This window comes from Cygnus atratus, chromosome 9 (assembly GCF_013377495.2).
Source record: "Cygnus atratus isolate AKBS03 ecotype Queensland, Australia chromosome 9, CAtr_DNAZoo_HiC_assembly, whole genome shotgun sequence".
NCBI classification, from domain to species: Eukaryota; Metazoa; Chordata; class Aves; order Anseriformes; family Anatidae; genus Cygnus; species Cygnus atratus.
This window is the reverse complement of record NC_066370.1, coordinates 2,499,416-2,522,880: the sequence shown is the minus strand read 5'-3', so window position 1 is coordinate 2,522,880 and position 23,465 is coordinate 2,499,416. Positions and strand designations below refer to the sequence as shown.

At 38.8% G+C, this 23,465-nt stretch overlaps 1 protein-coding gene and 1 long non-coding RNA gene across 4 annotated transcripts in view; one reads left to right on the top strand and one right to left on the bottom strand.

Moving 5' to 3' along the window:
* LOC118247272 (uncharacterized) overlaps positions 1–549 on the bottom strand; it is a 55,435-nt gene extending 54,886 nt beyond the window's left edge. For all 3 annotated transcript variants that reach the window (XR_004778331.2, XR_004778329.2, XR_004778330.2), the window contains exon 1: positions 172–549. This is a non-coding gene — a long non-coding RNA (uncharacterized LOC118247272). The remainder of the gene's footprint in view (positions 1–171) is intronic.
* A 214-nt stretch (positions 550–763) lies between these two features.
* The window catches only part of RASA2 (RAS p21 protein activator 2), a 50,987-nt gene continuing 28,285 nt past the window's right edge, over positions 764–23,465 (top strand). The window contains exons 1-5 of the mRNA XM_035545130.2: positions 764–861; positions 6,535–6,640; positions 11,819–11,922; positions 12,881–12,975; positions 18,442–18,518. Of these exons, the coding sequence (XP_035401023.1) occupies positions 798–861; positions 6,535–6,640; positions 11,819–11,922; positions 12,881–12,975; positions 18,442–18,518 (446 nt within the window). The 5' untranslated portion in view covers positions 764–797. The remainder of the gene's footprint in view (positions 862–6,534; positions 6,641–11,818; positions 11,923–12,880; positions 12,976–18,441; positions 18,519–23,465) is intronic.

Sequence of the window (23,465 nt, the reverse complement as noted above, 5' to 3'; positions counted from 1 at the left end):
ACCGAAGAGGACTTTCTGGGCCCAAGGTGAAGAACCCTTGTCCTCTACTAACTTACTTTCTAACTCAATTTTCCCCTTGTTACCCAACTAAACTACCTCTTTGTTTTAGGACGCCAGCCACTACAGGGTTTCACCAGAATTCGCGCCTACAGGGCCCGGAGGCTGAGGTACCTTCAGCGCGCCGAGTTTCACCAAACTGGATCTGCACCTGGCGGCTGGGTGGATGCGGGAGCCCAGGCAAAGCCGCCCACCACCGATACCGGGGCTCATTCCAGCCCTCAGCGAGGTCCCGGAGTTTCACGTTAGCATCTCTCTTCAGGAAATCCCAGCGAAAGCGTGACGAAAAGGCCTTTTAATTCCCCGTGAGGGCAAATACGCTTTATTTGTACTTTGCCAGCGCGCCCGCGAGGTGAGGGCAAGGCACAGCTCCCCGCAGCTCCCACAGCCGCTCCCTCGGGGGGCTCCGCCGCCCTGCCCCATCGCCCTGTGACCGGCCGTTAGCGCGGGTGGTTCGCGCCCCTCACGGCTACGGCCTCCTTCGCCGTCGGGGGTAGTTACAGGCTAAGGGAGCGGGGCGGCGGCGGCGGGGCCCCGCCGGGTGCCGGTGCCGGGCTGTGAGGCGGGCGCGCCTGCGCCCCGCTGCCCCCCGAGGGCGGTGGCGGCGGCCCCCAGCGGGGCGGAGCGGCCCGGGGGCGTGCGGCGGGGCCGCTCCCTCCTTCCCTTCCCTTCCCTCCCTCTCCTCCCTTCTCTCCTTCCCCTCCCCCGCCGTGCACTGCGCAGGCGGCGGCGCTGGCGCGATGGCGGCCCAGGACGGTGGCGGCGACGAGGTGCGGGTGCTGCAGAACCTCCGGGGCAAGATCTGTAAGTGGGGCCGGGGCCGGGTGCGCCGAGCCCGGGGGCCGTCCTGCGGGGCCGCCGCTGCGCCTTCGCCTTCCCTGGGGCTGCGGCCGGCGGGCAGCCCCGGGAAGGGAAGGAAGGAAAGGAAGGGGCTTTGTGGGGTGCGGGCTGGCGGGGCTGGGGGCTGGAGGATGGCCGGAGCCCCGGGGTGGCCGGGGAGCATCCCCCGGTGCTAGGATATCCGCGAGCCGGCCGCCTGCCAGCCGTGTCCCGTCCCTCCCTGCCTACCACCACCGGGCATCAGCGTGTTTGTCAGGCAGACGTTGCGAAAGTATCGATGTGCAGGAAGTCGGCGGGGGAAGGCCGCTCTGAAACGGCCGCTAACGCTTCTGTTTCTTGGCGTAGCGAAAGAGAGAGGCCGGCGGCCGGGGAGCGCTGGCTCGAACCTCCCGTGCGCTCGGCCCCGGGCAGCGGCGGGTGCCCCGCCAGGCTCGGCAGCGACCGGGGAACAGGATGTGCGCGGCTTCCTGGCGGCACGGCACGGCACGGCACGGCTCGGCTCGGCTCGGCTCGGCACGGCGTGCATGCAGCCAGCCGGGCAGCCCGCTCGTTTCCTTTCTCACGCCGTCGGTCAGCTTTTTTGAGAATGAAGCGAAACGGGCCGGGTGTGGCGCCGTGCCGGGGTGGGGAGCCAGGTGCGAGGAGCTTTTGACTGGTTTAAATTTAGCTGAGGGGTGGAGGTGTTGCTCAAGCGCAGCGCAGGCTCGGGTTTGTCTTCGGTAAGTAAATGAGTGACTAGGCCACGAAAATGGGAGGCTGTGGGAAACGGGGCTCGCTGCAGCGCTTGCTGCAGAGGGTTAATGCGAACCGAGCGGACAAGACTGAACACACACTTCCTGAGACTTTGTTGTTAGCAATTATCGCAGAACTAACGCATGCCAGCTTGCCTAAAAAAAAAAAGTCAGCGCTGGCTTATTTACTGACACTGTTCTGCTGCCTGACTTGTGTCTGAGGGGTTTTGCAGCAGTTGGCAACACAGCAATTGATGAGGTTTTACTTTAGGTGATACTTGAGCCCAGCACAAGTTTTGCATTAGATATTAAAAAGCACCCCCTTTATCTCTCATGACTTCTGTTGAAGCCAGTTTTAGTGTCCTGTGCATGTGTTGTGCATTGATCCTGTTGCGTTGTAACTTTGAGTTACCGCATTTGAGTACCTGGCGAAAGTGATGGTGAACCAGAGGTTATCATCTGGTTATCGTACATCCAAAGTTGGTTGCCAAAGATGGGCCTGTAAAACTGCAGGACCAGTTTGGAAGATGGGTGGAAGTAATAAAAGATGTTTCCTGAAACAGCGTGAGAAATCACTTGGGAAAGCTACTTGTTTTTTCCAGAAAAACAAAAACACTTTTAAAAAGATGTGAGTTAATTTGCTGTGAAAGCTTGCAAACCCTCAAATCCCTAGCTGTTCTGTTGGCCTCTTTGCCCAGCACAGACTGTTTTATTTTCACTTCTTGCTCGTATCTTACTAATTTGCTTTTGGGGTGAAAACCCTTTGAATGAACAATAACAAACAGATGTAATAATATAATCCCCCTTGATCTGGAGGGATTAGCAGTAGCAGACTTCACTTTGGGAAGTTGGTGTTCGTAGTCCGTGAGAATTTTTTATAATATGCTTTTTGCAAGTAGAATATGTTTCAGTGCCTGAGTTTTGTTGGCATTTAAGCTATGAGAAGACTTAACACATTCATTTTGTATGTATTGCACAAGAGATCACAATTTTCAGGAGGCAGTGGCAGTTCTGTGTATATAGAAAACACATTTGTGGTAACTTCTTATATATGCAGTTTTACAGTACACAAGTAGATGATAAAATCTAAAGTTAGCGATGTTATACAAACCGTGACAACAGATTTAGAACTGAGGCATGTACTTAAAAGTGGCTTAATTAGCTATTACACACCCAACAATGAAAAACAGAATAGGAACACATTAGCAATCCCTGGGACTCCCCATGTTGTGTGGGATACCCGTGTTTGCAGCCTGTCTCCTCCCTCTGGTTTTCAGGTAAGAGGCAACATGAAGATGTGATCTCTTACTAGTTTAAGACCATGGGGTTTTTTTTTTTTTTGAACTTGAGCAAGTTTCCATTGGGGATCCACAGAAGGACAGTTGTTCTTTTTAATGACTCTTCTGTATTGGCAGCTGTATTTTGTATCAGAGTCGTGACAAAAGCACTATACAAGGTTTATGTGTATCCTGCAATTTGAGGTATGTTTTATAGTGTGTTATTCTTAGTTGTGTAACTAGCCTTTGTCTTCAGTTTATACCATGTAGTAGTAGGTTTTTAGGTCGTAATTGATTTAGTTGCGTTCGTTTTTGGAAAACCTTAGTGGAATACGTGGAAAATAGCTAACTTATCATCTCCCAGAACTCATTTGACAAAATCCAGGACACGTTCTGTTTCAAACTTCTAGCACAGAGTTGTTAACACTGTGTGAATATATCAGGTTATGCTGCGCTCGTATAGCGGTTTTAATTGCTGCTATATACTATGTTTGGTCCCGCGAAATAGATACGTTGCACTTCATGTGCATAAACTTCTATTTAGGTTCTTCATTTTGGGTCCCTGTTGTAGGATGTACACGAGTTGTGCGTTTTCCCTCAACAGAGTGCATTGTGAATAAATAGCATGTATCCATCCCACCTCCTGCTCCTGCTGGGTTTCTGATTGTGTTAACAGTGAACAAGCTTTACCTTGATGTTCTCATGCTCTATCTGCATGTAACAAATGATGTGCAGGACAAGGGAGTTTGACCGAACTGTGGAATTTAGTAGGTTGCTCCATTCCTGTTACTACTAACTCATAATGTTTATGTAATATGGGGAGTTGGAGTTTCTTAACTGCTGTGCATCTGCATTGCCATCGCTCTATGCTCTAGCACTTAACTTTTTATTAGCATCACAGCTTTTCCCTTTTGCTTAGGTTTAAGCTCATCTTACTTTGAAGTAAAGTTTCTCTATGGAGTTGTATAGAGACCACATGTGTGTATATATTGTAAACAATATTTTATAAATATTTTAAAATCTAAACTAATATATATAATTGACCCAAGTTTTTTTTAGTACTGATATTTTTCGCTGATTTCCCAAAGTAAGTGGTTGAGAGACAGTAAAAGTTAGTTCAAAAGTCAGGTAAGCCATATTAATCGTGAACTTGTACATTTTCAGAATAAAAAGGTTGATGTTTATTATGTTAGCAATGCATTCCAAACTTTCCCTGTTGAATTAGGCTACTAGATATGTCACGTGAAAATAATTACTGTTTTAAATTAGTCTGGTGACTGAAACTGCTAAGTTGGTACATCAATAAAAAATAAATTGGTCTGTTATTGCTGCTGTTTGATCACTTGAACTGCAAGTTTAAGTATCATGCTGTGTGGTTATAAATGACAGACACCCTGAAAAGGATTGAAATACGGTTCCACAATCAAAGCTAAAAATGCTTTTCTTTCTTATCTCCCTCCCCCCCCCCCCCCCCCCCCCCCCAAAACCTTTATTTGGTATTTCTGACTAACCATCCTTACTGCCTACATTTTATTTGTGTTCTTTTAAGAAAACGTGAAACTACAGTATTTGTAATCTCCTTTCAAAGTCCACCATGCAGTAGCTTTGCAGTGCCAATAAAGTTAGGTTATCTCTTAAATACTGTTATGTGAAGATAGGATGGTAAAGCTCCAGGGTATTAACTAAAATGCCTAAGATGCTTATCAGAAAAAACTGTCGGGTACAGTTCATGCTTATTAATTACTTCAGCATCTGAAGCTCTGGGGATTGCAAGCCCCTTGAGATTTCTTTTTTTGTATTCTCGTTCATGTGTTTTATTAAAATAACTTTTTTTTTTCAAGGTGATATTCAGTCTCATGCTTCCCCCCCCCAATATCTCGCTCATGGGCCATTTTGAGTTTAGTTTCTTTTTAAAGTCTGGTGGCATTAAAAACCGGTTCTGTACTTGTCTCTCAATCTGTCAACGTTAAGTGTGGTGTTTAAAAATAATACGTATACTTCCTCCTCTCCCACACCCAAGTTGATGAAAAGCTCATTGATGCTTCTGAGAGCAGAGGTTTTAACTGTGGAAGTTACTTAAGTGTCTGTTCATGTTTTCCATCAGTGCATGTATTCCTGACTTCGAAAAGATCAGGGAGGAAGTTCAGTCTGGTGGTGAAACCACCGTGTTCCCTGCTCAGATACAGCATTTCCAGTGCCAGGCAGCACTTAGTTACGTTTCAAGACTGCCACTAATCTATTAAGCAAAAACAGAGAGAAGACAAAATGTTTCTGACTTTACATTTTAAGAGCATAGAAAACAAAGGTTATTTTCCAATGTGCTTCATACCTGATTTTTTTTTTTAAAAAGGGACATACATGTGACATGTGAAATCTAATTTCAAGCTGAGGTCTCTGAAAGTAGAGGTGGTGTAATGTTATTTAGATGCAGTAAGTAATTAAAACTCAATACTGTTTTAACCATGTTACTTTTTAATAGCTTATATAAAATTCGGATGATTTTGATCCCATGTTTTATTGGGGGGAGGAGGGGGTGGTATTTCCAGTAGAAATATAAGGACACAAGAGGTCCTAGTTAAGGCCTAACCCAGAACACAACTGTGGTTGCTTGCATTTAAGATAATAACTTAAGTGATGATGGTGCAGAGAGAAGCTACTCAGCAATTAGGAGCCTCTCTCCTCAGGAGAGGGGACCAAAAACGCTTGGCTTGGCTCTTTCAGCAGAATCTGAGGTCAGCGGGGACTGATGACCGTCTTCAAAGAAGGGAATGTGGGGGGGGGAAGTAACTGTTTAAGCTAAAGCATGGTATTGCCTTAAAGAAATGTGTGTGTCTGCAGCATTTGGATTCTGGAAGAGCACTTTGAATGTTGGGAACTGTTTTTAGCTGTAATTGATTAGAAGTACCTATTTCACAAAGGGCTGTGTGGTGTCCCGCATGTGTTGCTGCAGTGGCCTAGATTCACTGCCCAAGAGCTCTTTGTATTCCTGCATTGGCAGTCATCGTGTCCCATTAGAAACTTCCTTTTCTGTTCGTTCTTATATGTGGTGCACTTAGTCAATAGATGACTTTTCCCATTCCCTATTAGACCAGACATTTAGGAAAAAATAAACAGTAGTCATAGCTCAACCTTTGAAAATACATCGGTCAACTTAAGAGCAGCTAAAAAAAGTGAAAAATGAAGAGGAGATTAATAGGATTATATCTATCCCATCAGCTTCCTGTAACCAAAGCATTAATGGAGGAAACAGTGAAGAAGAGTAGTTCAGCCAGGTGATGCCTTTGCCATACGACCTAATGCCGTAACCCTTCGGGCTGGGAGCCTCTCAGACATAGCAAGCTATGTGGGGTCAAGCCCAAGATGAGACCTCGAGGGAAAGTGCAGGTGCTGCAGGAAGCGGTGCTAATGAGTCAGTGCGTCATTGTCTTCCTGTCGGCTCTCTTTCCATGTGAACCTGGATATCAAAATTTCAGGGTGCATAGTGGGGCTTACAAATTGAAAGTGAGTAACAAAATGCATGCTGAATGGAAGAAAATACTTTAGGCATCCATTAAAACTATGAAGATTTTGTGTAATATTTTGTTGTTTTTTCCCCTCAGTACTTAGTCTTTTTTTTTTTTTATTTACAGATGATGCCAAACATTTAGTTCCCAACAAAATGAGAGACTTCTTCTGTACCATAAACCTGGACCAAGAAGAAGTTTTCCGTACGCAGGTAGTTGAAAAATCTTTAAGGTAAGCTTAATTTTTAAATGGAAATGGTAATCAAGACCTTCTTGGTCCAGAATAAAAGCAGGATGCGTGTCAATGTCCATGTGGTTTTGCTTGTATGTCTTTAAAATGAGAGCTGACTTGTGGCAACTAATTGGAAGCGTTACAGCAATGTGCAAATCTTGAGAGTAGTTGAGAAGAAAACAAAGTGGAGGCTTGTGAGTAGTACAGGACTTACATCAAACATGTGAAAACATATTTTGCTGTTACTGTATTTTGTTCCATTGGGCAGCATAACATTCTTTTATTTGCCAGGCTATTTTCAAGGGAAAGTCTGCTTGATCTCTAACTTTCCCTGTCATTTCATACTTCTGACATGTAGTCAGTATGTATTGCTGGAATTCTGCTTTCAGTGTCTGCCTTGTAAAACCTGTTTCTAGAATGGATGAACGTGAACTTTTCATTTATAAAAGTTTTGTTTGCTGTGGGATGTTCCCCTGAATAGGCCTTATTCTCTCTTGAAATTCTTGTTGTTGGAACTGTAGCCTGTACTCAGGCAGAATGGCTTGCTTTGCCTCCCTGAGCTGTAGATTCTGTTATTGTTTTAGAGCTTTAAAAACAATCCAAAAAGTTGTGATAAAATGGCTGAAGTAGTCTTGAAACTTAGGTTCACTGATGACCCATACTGGAGGATCTTTGCAGCTGCATTGCTCAGAAGATCCAAGTGACAGTTTAATTTATTTCGAGGAGACATTAAACCTTCCTCTTAAGATCAAGAAAGTCTGCTAAAACTCTTATTTTTTCCCCCGATTCTTGCGATTTCCAGTGGTTTTGTGGTGGTGTTTGTTTTTAGCCATCTTGCTAGGTGTTTCTAGGTCAGGATCATCAGACTACTCATACAGGAAAGTTAAATGGGGAGTTTTACTTTCTCAGAACACCATTGTAAAGCCTCCTTATGCCTCTTCACGAATAGTAAACACTATGTACATGCAACTGGTTAAATTACAAAAATGGATTCAGTGGTTGCAGATGAGGAGGATGAGCAAAATATTTGGTCCTGATTGCAGTTCATTAATTTAACTGGAAGTGTAAATTGATGTCCTAAACGAAGTCAGTTTTTTAAACTCTGCTGGCAGATTTTTGACATGTTAATAATCAAAATCGTAGAAGTTTAATGTTATGCTTGGAAGCAAGACCTGTAACATTTAATGTTTATACAGACTTTTTTTTTCTGTAATATCCCTTTTTAAGAGTTAAGTGGATACACTTAAATCACATGAAGAAAGAATTTCTGACTATGCAGTAAAACATTGGCAAAATAAATCACCTTAGATTAACCTAATTTTTAATAGTACTGAAGTTGAACTGAAACTTAATTGAGAATATTGCCACTAGTTCTTTATGGAGGGAAGAACATAAAATTCACTATAAGAAAATAACAGTTTTGGGGTGTCTTAAACAACTGGAGAAATTTTCACAATTTTCATGTGATATGAAATCTATATTCGTATCTTGAGAGTGTTTTGTTAGGAGCCAGTGTTCTCTGCCGGGAGGTGCATTTTTGTCTTCCCTGGCTACATAGGGAATTCTTTGATTCTGTGAATTACATCTGCATGAAGTTAGATCCACAGCATGAATAAGGTTCCCTACAAACTGATGAAATGTAATAAAATAAATCATCCTGTAGTAGCAGCAACCAGAATTGGATGCTTACTCTTGTATTACTAGTGTGTATGTGGTTATGAAGGCTGGTGCTTGTTGCAGAAAATTATACCATCTCGTTGCTTATTACTGTGTTGATCTAGAGTATGTAATAACCTAGAGGTACTGGAAAGGAAGATGAAAGCTTTGATATCTAAAAGCCTGCAAACTTTATAACTGCTTTTCAGTAAGGTGTAGTACAGTATAATTTTAGTCATAACAACAACAATTGTTTGTTTTGTATTATTTACTGTCTTTTAGACAAGTAGTTCACAGTCTGTTTTTGTCACTGTTTTCTGGGTTGCAGATTTTATACAAGGTATAATCCAGATTGTATTCTACAGATATCTGCTAGTTACACATCTGTGGAAGTAATTATCACCTGAATTAAAATGTCCTTTGGTTTCAGTTATTGAAAACCAATGAAGAAATGTTTTTTTTAAAGTGCAAATATGTTTGGGCTTCCATGAGCACTGTGATGATTGTTAGAAGTACAGATGTGAAGCCAATGACTTTTCAGAGCTGAAAATACAAGGATTAATACTGAAGTGAAAGAAGAATATCCTGTCTAACGACTCAAAAATGTTTCCTGACACTATAAGAGATTTCTGTGGGTTTTGAAGAAATTGATTTTTTTTTTCCCCTTGAAAGTTTCAAGAAGTTTGAACCTCCTCAAATTTCCATGGTCATATATAAGGAAATATGGAGGGAGAGGTTGTGGTATGTGTTGCATTTTTTGTTTAAACTATTTTTTATTAAACTTTGTGCAAATGCAAGTTTATAGCAAGAATTTAATATCTGGATATGACTGTGTCTTTTATCAAAAGACAGATGTAGGTGTATTGGTCAGTTTTCATCAGTGAATTACTGGTTTAATATGACAAGGAAGGGAAGAGCATATGAGTAATATTATACATTTGTTTAATCTCCTGTATTACAGTAATCCAAAAGGCCATCCAGTTCTTCCTGTATGACAGTCTGGTCTTCCTTTGAATTAGCATAATCTTCTAATTTTGTATCTGTCACAGTCTTTAAAGTTCTTGCATCAAAGTCACAAATGAAAGTTCTAAACTGACTGAATCCCTGAGGAACAGGTAGAGTAAGTTCTCCATTTTAATTATTCCTCATTGGTATAACCTATTGTACCCCTTTAGCCAGTTCATATACACCTTAGAATTTCTTTACTAATCCTTTGTATTCTAAACCTTAAATTTGCTCTGTATCTCTTGCTTTGCTAAAGAATAGTTAACAACTGATTGATACAGCAGTGGTGGTATTCTAGGTAAGGAAAAATGTACCAACATGATTAAAAAAATGAATTACATTCTGTTTATGTTCATACTGTTGACTCGCTCTTTCTTGCAAATCTGAGGATTCACATAATGTTGAGGTCAAAATAATGATTGGTAGTAACTGGTCTTTTTTTTGATATGTTTGTGAACTTCATTCTTAGCCTTAGGATATGGCTGCTAAATAGGTTTTTGGAGGTCAGTACTAATAGTCTCCATCCCACAATAATGAATCATTATCTGATTGTAATTGCACACGTACAGCTGTGTAGATATGGTAAGAATAAGCATTTAACTTAGTGATACGCAGTTGTTGAGTTGTACACCATGCCAGCTTGTGCACCCGCTGTTCACGCTTTCCACTGTAATATCTTTGTTTTTACTGCTGCAACTATTACTCGTGTAGCTAGTCAGGGAGCCACATCATGGAATTGACCTAAATTGGAAGTAAGACTTTTTTATCTTCTGGTGAGTTACTGTGTCAATACAATTAAAATGAGCAGTGAAGGTAATAAGGAAGTTGAGGCTGCTTAAGGCTGCACTGCTGCTAAATAAAGGTAATGCTCAATAATTTATACCTTTAGTGGTGCTGCTGACAAGAAGAACCTAGCTCTCACAATGAGTTGAATTTCTTGGGTTTGAAATGAGGAGAAGGGGAAGACAAGTGGGGAGCTGAAAAACTATAAGCAGAGTTTTCAGCTGAGAATTTTTAAGTTATATCTCAGTGTAATGCGAAGTCCAGTAATGATCTGTATGCTTTGAAGCCTATGGTAAAAGTTATGTGTTTGAACAAAGCGAACATTTTCACTTGTGGAATGTGTTATAATGAATTCCTGGAGTTAAAGCTATTGATTCTAAGAATAGGTTCAAGAAAGTTGGAACACTAGATTTTTGTGCTTGTGTTTTCACCCACTTTTTGTATTGGTTACCAGCTGCTTTCTTTGTTTTGGATTTATTTAATGAGATACTGGTCCTTGAGCATTTGGTGTCTTTTCTCTAATTTTTTTGGAGGGAAGAAGGTAGCTGTGATTTGACCTGGTATTTTTTTGCATAGGAACCGCCATAAACGAATGGTTCCAAACATAAGCTTATTTGTATTGGTTTAATAAACAGGTATTGTAACAATACAGTGTCAGCAAGATACTTTACTAGAAAATGACAACAAAAACTTAATTTCTGAGTTTGATCTAATTGTCATTGCTGTATTTTTCTGTAGAAAGAAAGCAGAGGCTAAAATTTGTTTCATGAAGCTGTGTACCTTCCCTTGTGATGATAATACAGGGTTGTAAATGAAAGTATTTTAAGTCTGTATGAATCCAGTAGTTTTGAAATAGTTTTTCTGTGAATGCATTTAATTTTCAGATTTCACAACTTGCAGTGACACAAGCATTGTGGTTTTGTTCAATATTTTGAAATTCAAGCTTCTGAATGCTGCCTATGATTGGATCAATAAGTTTACCTTAAGTTTAACAGAAGCATGCATACCTGAAGTGTGAAGATACTGAGTACACTGTGTGAAATGTCTGTAATACGAAGGAACCCAGAGTCTTTTTAGAATACTCTGCAAATACTTCTAGCTGTTAATTGGTACAGCATGCATGGCAGTTATTTAAGGTAAACTCAAAATGTTATATTAGATGTCACTAGGTGGAGAAATGGAGTGATCATTTCAGCATGCAGGAGAATGTGAGGATGTGAGATGAACATTTCTTTCACTGTTCTCTTACACTTAGGGTTTCTTTTTACAGGTCTGAATCTCTGAGTATTAAATCTGATGCAGATGTTAGAGCTAAACATGCTGGCAGTTAGTGAAGTAGTTCGTAAGTTGCGTTTAACTGTAATTTAACCACATACAGAATGAGAAAAAAGTTTTTGTCTCAGGAAATCATTTAATTAAGGATGGTGGGTAGAGAACCAGCTAGAATGACTTTGAGACAGGAAGTGAAATTGCAGAAAAAGACAACGCTCTCTATGTGTGTACTCTAATTTTTATATATAAAAAAAATGAGCATACAAAAAGCACTCTTATGAAGTTTTAACTTGTAGTTTTAGTGTATGTTTTGCAATGAAATTACTGTGGGTGGCTTTCACAGATGAGCATGGTGGTAAAGGCCAAGTTCTGTGATTGCAATATAAATATAGCACTTTAGCGTCTGCTGTACAAATTATATGAAGTGCTTTTTCCATTTTAACTTTCAGTTTTTCTTTTCAGCCCTTATTTTGGGGAAGAGTTTTACTTTGAGATTCCGAGAACATTCCAGTGGTTGTCCTTCTACATTTATGATAAGAGTGTTTTACAAAAAGACCTGCGTGTAGGTAAGTTCTGGGATACTGTCTACATTTTGCATAATGTTTGGTTGTTTTCAATATCTGTAGTTTCATGGATACAGTTATTAAACTGATGTGTAAGTGCATACTGCACTTAAATATCTCTAAGGTTTGAAAAGCAGGATTTTGTTTCCATGTTTTGTTATACTAAAATATGTTTATTTTTTGGGCTAATGGGATATTTTATGGTCTTACTACATTTTATAAGTTGTTTTTTTCTCCAACTCTGTTCTAGTAGAATATTTGAGCAGCTGTCACTATTTGTAGATCTCTAAAGAATGAATTGGTTTTGCAATTGTTGAATACTTGTTAAAACTATACACATCAAATTTTTTTCCTCTGCCAGGACAACATGTAAACCTAGTGACTTAAAAGTTGCTGCAAAATCCTTTACATAGTGTAACAGAAAAATTACAGGAGGTGGATTATTTTGACTGTCTAATGGCTCTAGTTCAGCTGCTATTTGGATATAGTTGCTATAAAGCTCTTAAGAGTCTACTGTGGATGTAGGCTTCATGTTACTTGAATTGAGGAAGGAAGTCATTTGCACCAGGATGCCAGGTAATTCGGTATAACAGCTTTCCAAATAGCAATCAGAAGAGCAGAAGGTGTCTACCTTCAATTTCCTATTTAAACATTCTTCAACACCGTTACTGTTCTCTCAGATCTGTATTGTCTTATCTCCAGCCACAAGCGTGTTCTTTATTTCACGTAATCTTTTTTTTAGCAATATCCAAGATAACACATCGTAAGGAGCTGAATTGGTTTTGTGTAAACTCATTCACTATTTTACTGCATCTGCTTCAGTTTGATTCATGTTCCTTGCTTCCATGAGCTTTTCATATAGCATCACCAGCTTAAAAAAAAAAAAAAGTTTAAAAAAAAAAAGAGTCCTATTGAGATGAAAGTGATATTTATGTTTTTCTCTTCCTGTTTCCTTCCCCAGGAAAGGTGGCAATCAAAAAAGAAGACTTATGTAACTATACAGGGAAAGAGAACTGGTTTATGCTTCAACCTGTCGATTCTAATTCAGAGGTTCAGGTAATTATTAAATTGCACATCTATATATTTTTTAAATTAAATATAGATAAGTATACGTAATGGTAGAAGATTTTATTGAACTGTGACAGAGGCTAGCATCTGTGTAATTCTTATGAGTCAGTTTTGTCTTTCAGCTTGATTAAAAAGTAATGCATATTTGATATTTCTAAGTTCGCTGTATCATTCTTCATGATACTCTTCAAAACTGGTAAAAGCAGCAGCTGTTTGGGAAATCTCTAACAGTATTTTGATGCCAAAAATGTTTGGTGCAAGAAGAGCCATGTGCTTGAGAAAGGTGAATGATTTAGGAAACTATGGAGTCATTTTTTATTCAGTTTTGTGTTACAAGCTGAAATGGTGATTATGTAACATGAAGTGGTAACATCTCCAAAATGGGAGTTACTTGTTGTGCTGTGCTCATACATTTATTTTATTTTGAAATACTTTCCACATAACAACTTTCCACAATACTTTCCTGCAACGAGTAAGTTGTACTTCAGAGCTGAATTTTGTCTGTGTTTCAAGTCCTTCTGACAGGATTATTCTAGTAATATTTTAAAATTAGGTGACTCTAGAAGTTGTAGCTACTCTGTCTTTGGTTGAAGAAGAAAACAGAACAGTATTCTTGAGAATCTATTAGCCCTGTTGCTAAGATAGCCACTTAAGTCTATTTTTTTTTTTTTTTTTGGATTTACCTAAATCTTGGACATCCTTTCTGGAATTCTCAAGAATTAAACTTGCTGACTCCTACAAAGTAAAAATAAAGTAGGGGGTGGAGGAGATGGGGGATTTACAGATCAGTCATTCCATAATACCACCTTACTTATAATAAATTTAGGACTTATAGGATCACAATGCAGTCCTATCGCAGAAGGTGTAGACCCATCTTCCAGTCTGGTACCATAGCTCTGTACTAACACTGGTAATCTGACATGGAGGTGATTAAAAGTTCAGCAGAGTAAAAGTACTATATGCTTGAGTTCATACAAGGTCTTGGTTTATCCGTTTATAAAATAACTCCACTATCCATTTGTTTGTTTTAACTTACTTTTGCACAAGCTTTTTTTTCCACTCTGTTTTGCTCTCTTTTCCTTCCCAAAATAGAGATCACAGATACTGCTAAATGAGTTGATACTGCTGTCAGCTGCCTTACCATTTTTTTAATCAACCTTATCTAGATGATTTTTTGGTGTGCTGTACAGCTTTTGCTGATGCATGAAAGTATGCCACTTAAGCTGCCTTGCTGAACAACCTGAACTAAATAAAGTGGTCCAGTTGTATTAAACCGACAAATAAACAACTGCATATTTTCATAGAATGGTTTGGGTTGAAAGGGACCTTAAAGGTCATCCAATTCCAACCCCTTGCCATGGACAGGGAGGCCTCCCACCAGCCCAGGTTGCCCAAAGCCCAATCCAGCCTGGCTTTAAGCACAGGGACAGGGCATCCACAGCTTCTCTGGGTAATCTGTGGTAACTGTTCTAGTAGATATAACTGCATCTGGTGTAGTTATACTGATGTAAAAATGTTGTAGGCCAGATATTACCTCCCTCTTTAAAGCAAAGTTAACCTCAAGCTAAAATTTGTTCTTTTAACTTTTTTTTTTTTTTAAAAAAGGTTGGACATTATTTCTTCAATGTGTATGGGGGGAGGGAGGCAGTCTTTCCATGGCCATTGAAAGTGTATTAAAAATTACTTGTCTTTAATTTTTAGTAAGCATCTGTTGTTTTATGTTCCTAGCTTTTTTTTTGTCAGTGGTGGTTTTGCTGCTAGTAACAATAATATGAATGGATATTCATTTTGTTAAAACTTTCTGCTTTGTCCACTAGTTCTTGAGTATAAAAAGTATACACGAATGAGGGAATGCTAAGCAAATCAATTATTTGAAAAGCTGTGTGGAGAAGTATGTGTTTAGCTGCAGCTGGTGCAAACTTCTTAGCAAAACCCAAATGCTTTAAATTTTCTAAAATGCATGTTTGCCTTGTTTTGTTTTGTTAGTCTTCATATAGCTGGTTTGAAATGAGGTCATATTGTTAAACGTGCCCTTGATCTGTTCCGTTACTTGTAACGAGAGTGAAAAATCTTGTATAGATTTGATCTATGTTTGTAAAATATATAAGGTCAAAATCTTTCACACACTTCTAAGGTTTTTGAAGGTAACTTTGTTTGCTGTTCTCTTTCTTAACGTTGATAGGTTTTACAATTACTGTAGTATTGTACTTCCAGTAGACTCCCCTGGCCTTCCTGTAGAATGCATAGGTTTGTTTGGAAAAACGGAGATTGAGCCTCAGTCCAGCTTGTGGATTCATAATGGCTCAGATCTGTAAACCTAGGAAAGAAGAAAGGTCGGGGTAGAGTAAACCTGAGGATAATCCAAGTTGAATAGTTTTTGTTAGGACTACAGAACTGTGGGCCAGTGCTTGGAGCTCAGTGTAGAAGGCCGCAAGATGTGGCACACATCAGAAACACGGTATGTGTTTGCTCTAACTTAAAATGAGAAAGCTGGAAAAAAGCCAAATGGAAGCTGACAGAACCTGTATCTGGTAGGTAGAGAGGTTTGTGCAGTAAGCTCACGGAATTAACTATTGCCTATCATGCTGAATGTGGGACTGGTATATAATTTGTGGAGTATTCTGGAGCACTTTTACTTGGTGTGTGTTGTGAGGACTTCAGATCACTAAAGATGCTCTGAGTGGATAACCTGGGCTGTTTTAGTGAACTTTTGTTCAGTTTTTTTTTTCCTTTCATACAAAAGCTCTCTAGCTTCTGGCATAGAAATTTTCTTTTGAGATGTTAGTGTGATTTGTATGACATAAAGATGATTTTCGTATTCCTACAAATTCAGCAATTCATCTGTGATGTTTTTCCATAGAGTTAGGGGAAGTGGAAGGAGTAGGACAGAGTTCAAGAGAAATACTGCAATCTAGAGTTTCTGATACTGAGGGAGGAATTGGAGAATAACTCTTAGCATTTCTAACATTACTAACTGAGAATGGGAGTTACTGAGAATGTGTGGGTTAAATATAGTTGTAGCCTACCTTTTAGACAATAAAAGCATGCATTTCCATCCCTTAAATTTAAAGGAGAGAAGGTTTTATGAAGAAAAACAACACTGTCAAAAAACATTTTGTGGTACACTTAAAACAGTAGTGTGATCCTGTATGTGGAATGTGGGCATAGTGCTTGCCTGCCTTTTGACATATGTATTTAAAGTACATTTGCCAGCCCAGTTTCCACTTAAGAGCTTTAGAAAACTTTAATTTAGTATAGATACTTGTAATATTTTGTAATGCGGAAGTGATCTAAATATTAAAAAGAAAAAAAACAACTGTGCAACTCAAGTGTTTTTGTGGTTCTGAATTTTAGAAACAGCTGACAGCTCTATCTTCCTCTAGGCAGTATCAGGAAAGGTGATTGTCAATCCATTTGTAAAATTAAAATGGAACCACCTTGCCTTTATACAGCACAGAGATTAACAGGTGAAAAGCCCGTTTCATGGGTTTTCGTGTGCTTCTTATTGTATAAGACTGGATCATTTCTCTGCATTTCAGTCTAAAACGAATCTGTATAACCCCGCTTAAAACCCAGTTGCATACTATGTCGAAAGCTCTGATATAGATCTGCAGATCAGCTACTTTAGCAAACCATCATGCTGCTCTCTGTAGACAAAACAAAAATGTACTTGATATTCTCTATACTTGTCAGGGAAGTAATCACATAAATACAGCCATTTTACTATAGCTGTTGTGGTGCTGAGTTTTGAAGCAACTACAGTTATAAATAACATTTCCAGGAGCAGAAAACTTTCTATTATATTTCTACTTTGTGCAAAACTTGATTTGTGAGTTGTTTTTGTTGTTGTTGGTTTTTGGGTTTTGGCTTTTTTTGTTTGTTTTTAAAGAAGAGCACAAAAGACATTTAAGGCATTCACAAGGTCTGCATACTAGAAGTAGTTAGGCCAGTTACCATAAATACTAATAATGTTGTCTTTTTGCTTGTCATTCAAAAACTTCGCTGTGTAAGGCTGTCAGCATGTTTCTCAGTATACTGTTTTTATCCGATAAATCTATTTTTGTAATTGAGTTTCTCTGCTTGATAAATATTTTCTTAATGTACCTGTGTTCCAATGCATGTAGTAACAGTTTTCAAAACACTTTGGCAGGGATCCCAAAATAGTTACGTTTAAGACTTCCTTATAAAAGAAACTTCACTTCTCCTCCCATGTGATGTACAGAGAGAAATACAGCCTTTGCCCCAGGGGTTTTACAATAATAACACTTCAGTTTTATGTCAAAACATACGTGCTTTAGAAATGTGTGCAAGGTCAGCTAAGGGTTTTATTTCCATTTTAGTGTTGTGGCAGCAAAACTGTAATCAAAATTATAGCTTGCTTCCTTCGAAACACTTCAAAATTATCTTTCAGATCACTTCTCTGACTCTTGCCAAATTCGTTGTTCTGTTGAACAAGAATCGTGACCGTGGACAGACCAGTGTCTTCTGATGTTAGCAAATGGTTGAATCCCAAGTGTACTAAGGAGATCATGGTACAGAGGAAAGACTGCATCATGGTCTTACCTCATGGATGTGAAAGCCAGCACAAACACTCAAGCAGTAAAAGGAGTAGCAGTATTATCAAGGCAGCAGATGTTTGGAGCAAGGTTTATAGTACCAAATTTTGATCGTACCAAGAAAGGTGTGTATTATGACTTGTAGTGTTTAGAGCCTTTTATTGAGTGGATAGCGTAGGCATGCCCTTGCTGAGTTCCCAAGTTAATCCATATCGTGCCATCATTTATGTTGTGTTTTTTTTTTTTTTTTTTCTTAATACATCTTTGTAACTGCCAAACATCACCTGACATCTCAGAAAAAGAAAAGGAGGAAACCAGCTTAAAGCTGTGCTGGAATTTGCTAGGATTTCTAGAGGATAGCCTGACTGGACTGTATTTCATGGATGTATGTTAAAGGTTACTGGCTATGGCTACCATATTACTATTGGTAATTACTATTACCAGCTACTATTCTACTTTTCTAAATATACCTAGCTGCTTGAGATTCTAAGGTCACTTTAGAACTTTTACCTGAAATGGTCTTAAATCTACCATTCATTAGTTCAGGGGTTCATCCCGTGCATGGGACAAAAGAGCTGAGAGGGACTTCTGCTCTTGGTACTTCTTCATGTGGGAAGAAATGTTTTTGTTTTTTTTTTTTGTATGTTAGATCTGTGGAGGCTTGATGCAATTTGTGTTCTGTCTGCCCTTGAGGATGGTAATGCTTTTATTAGTCATTGTATCTCTGAGTTCAAACATACTCACAGGATATGTGCTTTAGAATAGCTGTTTGTTTGAAGTAGATATATTGGAATAACCTTAAGTGATTTTTAACTATAAACCATGTTATTGTTCTAATTACTATTAAAATAAAGCCTTTTAAAACTATTGGTGTTTTTCTTTCTTTTTTTTTTTTCAGGGAAAAGTTCACCTTGAATTAAAACTGAATGAGCTGATAACAGATAATGGATCTGTGTGCCAGCAACTAGTAGTACAGTAAGAAAATACATTAATCCTTAAATATTGAGTTGTCTCTTAAAGCATAATGTATTTGTCCCTTTCAATACTGAATGTCTGCATGTCCTGGTACCAGTAATGTTTTTCTTTTTTATATGGCTTTTTCTTGGAGCCTACCTTGTTGGGGGGAAGAGTAGTAGTATTTTGTTTTGGTATGTGAAAATCTACTTCTAGATTTGCTTCAGAATGACTTTCTCATGGTTAACCATGGTAAGCAGTAGTTATAGAAAAACAAAGTGACGGAGTTGCCTTTTTGGGGAAGCACAACATTGCCACATTTCAGTAAAATTTATTAGCAACAACTCAGACTTCCCACTATCAAACTTAATTTTGGCCACAAAGCATAAAGACGTTACAGCATGCTAAAGAACCTCATAGAAATAATATTTTTTTGGTGTATGTGATTTCAAAATGGTAGAGGATACCAGACAAATGTTACCAATATTAAAGAAAAAGCACAAAATGACACACACTAGAAAATACTAACTAATCTGTAGTTTCATTGTTACTTTTAGAGCTGTGTTTAATAACTTCTGGAGTCTGAATGTACAGGTTACAGGCTTTCAGTCACAGAAAACTAAAATTCCACATGTAGTGATCATTCCATTTCTTGTTATTTGTTATTAAACAATACATTTAATGCTAGAAATTGGTAAGAAGCCAATACAAATGCAGCTGTACAATGTTTTGATGCTCAAAAAGTCTTTCTGATAAGGATATATTTTAAGATACTGGTCTCTCAAGAAACTAGTCCTCATTTTCGAAGAAGTCTGATAGCCTTCTGTGTTGCTTGCTTCTGGGAAGCTGGTTCCTTTAGTTGAAAAGTCTGGTGGAAATGAGGGACTTGCAGACACTCTGGGATTGCCAGCATTTTCTTCCAGCTCTTCTTTACGTTCTCAGCATAGCGAAGGTTCAAGGGAACATGCTAGAATTTAGAAAAGCAGTTTTGTATTCTGTTAGTGCTTCAGAAAGAAATGAGACTTTTCTGCACTTGTCTCGTAACAGGCTGTGGGATAGGCCCTGTGAAGACAAGGTACAGACAAGGGGGTTATAAAAACTATGGGATGATTAAGATGAAAAAACTCAGAAGGTAGTCAGATTCTTTTTGATCTTGTTTTTCAGCATTGTTCATTAACTTATCTAATTATTCAGAGAGTGAGTTTAATTTATTTTGTTAAAGCTTCCCTGTCTGAGAATTCAGCATTAAAGAATGGTTGTATTGCGAAACGGCGAGGGGGAGGAAGTGGTGTGTGGTCTTCCGTTTGTCTCCGTGGCTTTGCACTCAGATCCGTTCTGGGGGCCGGGGAGACCATTGCACTGTCAAGTTTGTTAATGGCATTTTCATTATAAAGTTTAAGCCATCTTCTTTCTGAGTTACAGTCTAGGCTAAGATGAGTAGTTTAGTTGGAGCAAGACCTAGCAAAATAATCCTTTGCTCTTCTGTTACTTAGCATGAAAAGGGAAGCTAGTTAGGTAACGCAGCTCAGGCGGAGAAACTGGTAATGTTTAGCAGCTATTGTAGGCTGATAATTCAGTTAAGATGTGGAAACTTGTTGTATGTAGATATTTATTTTTAACTTAAAGATAATTCTGAATGGATTTTTACTTGTGTGGTAGGTGGCAGCTTGGATTATCAGATGTCTTGCTGCTTGAATTTTTGTATCCCTCCTGCAGCACGAGGCAGGACTAGAACAGCTTTTTCTTTGTGGACCATTCACCACCAAAAAGCTAGCTGGAGTTTTACAAACTGTTTTATTCCCAACTTAGCTTTGTTGTAGATGTCAGATTTGTTATTTAATTTTTGTATATCCATGCACTCTAAGTTAAACTAATTTTTTTCATTTTGATTTTTGATATGATGAAGAAAAGTTGTTTTAGAAAGTTACTGTTGCGGATTGCAGTTTTGAGTAGGAAGTGGGTTACTCACCATGCCCTCTCTTAGGATCCCTTTATGACGGAGATAAATAATCAAAAGGAAGCCAGGGCACTCTCGTGGTTGCTGTACTCACCCACTCACTGGCATATAGGAGAAGATTGTGCGTTAGACACTGCAGTGTTACATCAGCACTTATGTTTGGATCTGAGATTATGAAATGAAGAGTTCCTGCAGCTAAAAAAAATAGTATTTTGTCAGACATGTTGATAGTCTTAAAACAACTTGCTTTATTTGAAATATATTGTACAGAAATATATTCTGGATGTACATATGAGAGAATAAGAAATAAATCTCTTGCTGGATATAGTTTTACAGGAATGGATGTCAGTGCATTTTTAAGATGCTTGGTCGTAAAGAACTGGGAGGAACTTATAGAAGACAAATGAGATTCTTTATTAGAACACATTGGCTTTTTAAAGGTCTGTTTATTTTCTAAATTTTAGAGGGTAATTAATGATATGTATATTTTGTCAGGCACCAGGCCCTGAGAAGTTACTGTATTAGTAAGTCCTTTAACAAAGCTGAAAAATAGCAAGTAGCAGAGCTGTGAGGTTGAATAAAAAAGAGGAGTCATATATATAAAATTCTGAGCAAGTTATTGGCCAAAGGAAAATAAAAAACAAATAGCAGAAACAGTAATTCTTAAAGTATGGGCTATACTACGTGCTTTTTAGAGCCATGTTCTACTGCACTGAGAGACCATTCATTTGAACATGTAATAAGGTGGGGGAGCTTTAAACATTCACCAGTTATATATTTTTTTTTTGTTGAATAAGAGCATTTTAACTACTTGTGCTGGCTTCTTGCATAAGAAAATTTCTAATAGATTTCTACCATGTATTGCCTGGGAGTACAGAAGTTCTACAAAGATGAAAAATAGTTCAACCCATGTTAAGATCATGTTAAGCACACAGACAGTAGCAAGTAATTAAAGGGCTGTGGTTCTGATCATTATCTGGAGTTCCACTAGTCACCCTTTTGTGGCTGAACCGAAGTGATTGGGTTAGACCTGACTAGAAGATGGATTCTTATTATTTTTGTTCTGTAGACATGTTTGTAGAAGCTTTTTTTTCTTTTTTTGCTGGTCTTCTGAATGGGTTACATGATGATTTAAAAATGGAATGTGATTCCAGCAGGAAGCAGTTTTTAAAAGCTAAGAGTATTGACAACTGCTGAAGGTGTTAGCCTCTTAAAACTAAGGCAGGAAGGAGGAAGGCTTAATTTCTCATACTAGTATGTATACTAAAACCTTTTCTGAACAAGAAGCTGTTGGGAAAGCAATGTGTCTTTAGAAAGGTAAGTGATACTACATATGAGGAAGGGATGGTCAGTTGTCATACCAGGAATATCTCATTCTTTTTGTCTTCTACCTCCCCCACCTTCTAGTTTTTTTTTTTGTGATTCAGATCCTTGGTAGGATCTTCCTTGACTTTATGTAAGGGAAGAATGCTTGGGGAAGGATAAATATTAATATCTTAGACTATAGTTTGGTGTATCAGCAAAGCTGTGGATAACAGTCAACCAAAAAAAAGTCCTTAAAAACTGGAAGTTGCAGCTTTTGTTCAAGTAGACGCACAACGATCTTATACAAGATACACAAGTGACTAATCTGGTCTTACTTGATATCAGGGGGGAAAAAACAAATGATGGCCAATTCTCTGAAGGTGGGAGTTTCAGAAGCCATCTAGGGCTTTCAGCTTGTTCAAGTGTTCTAAAAACACGATGTTGACATACATTCTTACCTGGTTAAAGTCAAATTAAGACTTGACATTGTCTCACATCAGTGAAGTTGGCATATTGAAATAAAAGATAAAGTTCTCCTCCTCTGGTGAAAGGCTGTCTTAGGGACTACTAAGTGGGGGCTAAAACCTAAATTTACACATTTTTGTGTTGATTGGAAACTTGCTGTTAAATGTCATGCCCACAGACCATTTCTGAATTAAAATTTTGTTTTGTCTCTGACTGTAGTTGTTTCCTTTTCTAATGTGTGAATGAGGAGGGGAAAAAGATAACGCAATAGATTACCTGCTGACTCAATGCGGGCTCTTTTTTCAAAACCACAATGGCATGTATAGTAGCACATTTCAAAAATACATGTTTGCAGCTCTCCTTTCTGGGTGTCTGTAGAAAAACAAGTTTGTGTGACTACTGTTTGCATATTTGCTCTTGCTGAAACAGATGGTGCTTCAATGCTTTTGTGCCAAACTAAGCTCTTGGATGGTAGTGCTTTCCTTCTCTGCGTTTAAGATGACTTCAACTCTGAAAGAAACACTTTCATATATTTACTTAGTTTCTGCACTTGGAGGACTTTAGTCGATTTGAATCGTAGAGGTACAGAGTTCCTCTTGTTATTGAGGGGATTTATTGAGGGCTGTTTCTTCCTTAAGGACTTCAGTCGTAAGAGCTGAATACGTACCAATTAGTGTCTGAAAGGTTCATATTTCCTGTATGAAACTCCTCTTACAGACCAAACTACTGAGATTTGGAGCAAGAATTAATGTAAACTGAAAGATCTCTACATGATACTGTAACTGTCAGTCTCTGTTAGCTATTTCTTAGACTACATAAAGATGTAGTTTAAAGGATAAAATGAAAGGCTTTAATGTTCCTGTCTACTTTGTCAAACTAAGGGTTTCTGGCTTTCAAATAAAAATTGCTTGTGCCAGCCTAGATGGGCAAAAGCATTTGTCAGAGCTGAAATGTTTACCATGTGTTGGAAGGATTTGTTATGGTCATCAGAAGAGGAATGCATATTTACTGTTGTTTTCTTACTTGATTGGTCAAAGTCATCTTTTTCTGTCCTATAAGGTTGCAGTTCTAGCACGTTGGTGTCTGCTTGTTTAGGGAAGGGCAGTATACACATGAGATTTGCTAGCTGATTCCTTAGGTAAGTAAGGGTGTTACGATATTTGCTAGCTGATAAGTTCATGGGGGTTGCACCTTTCTGTTTCTGTCAAGCCTACTCTGAGCTTCTTCAAATCTGAACGTGT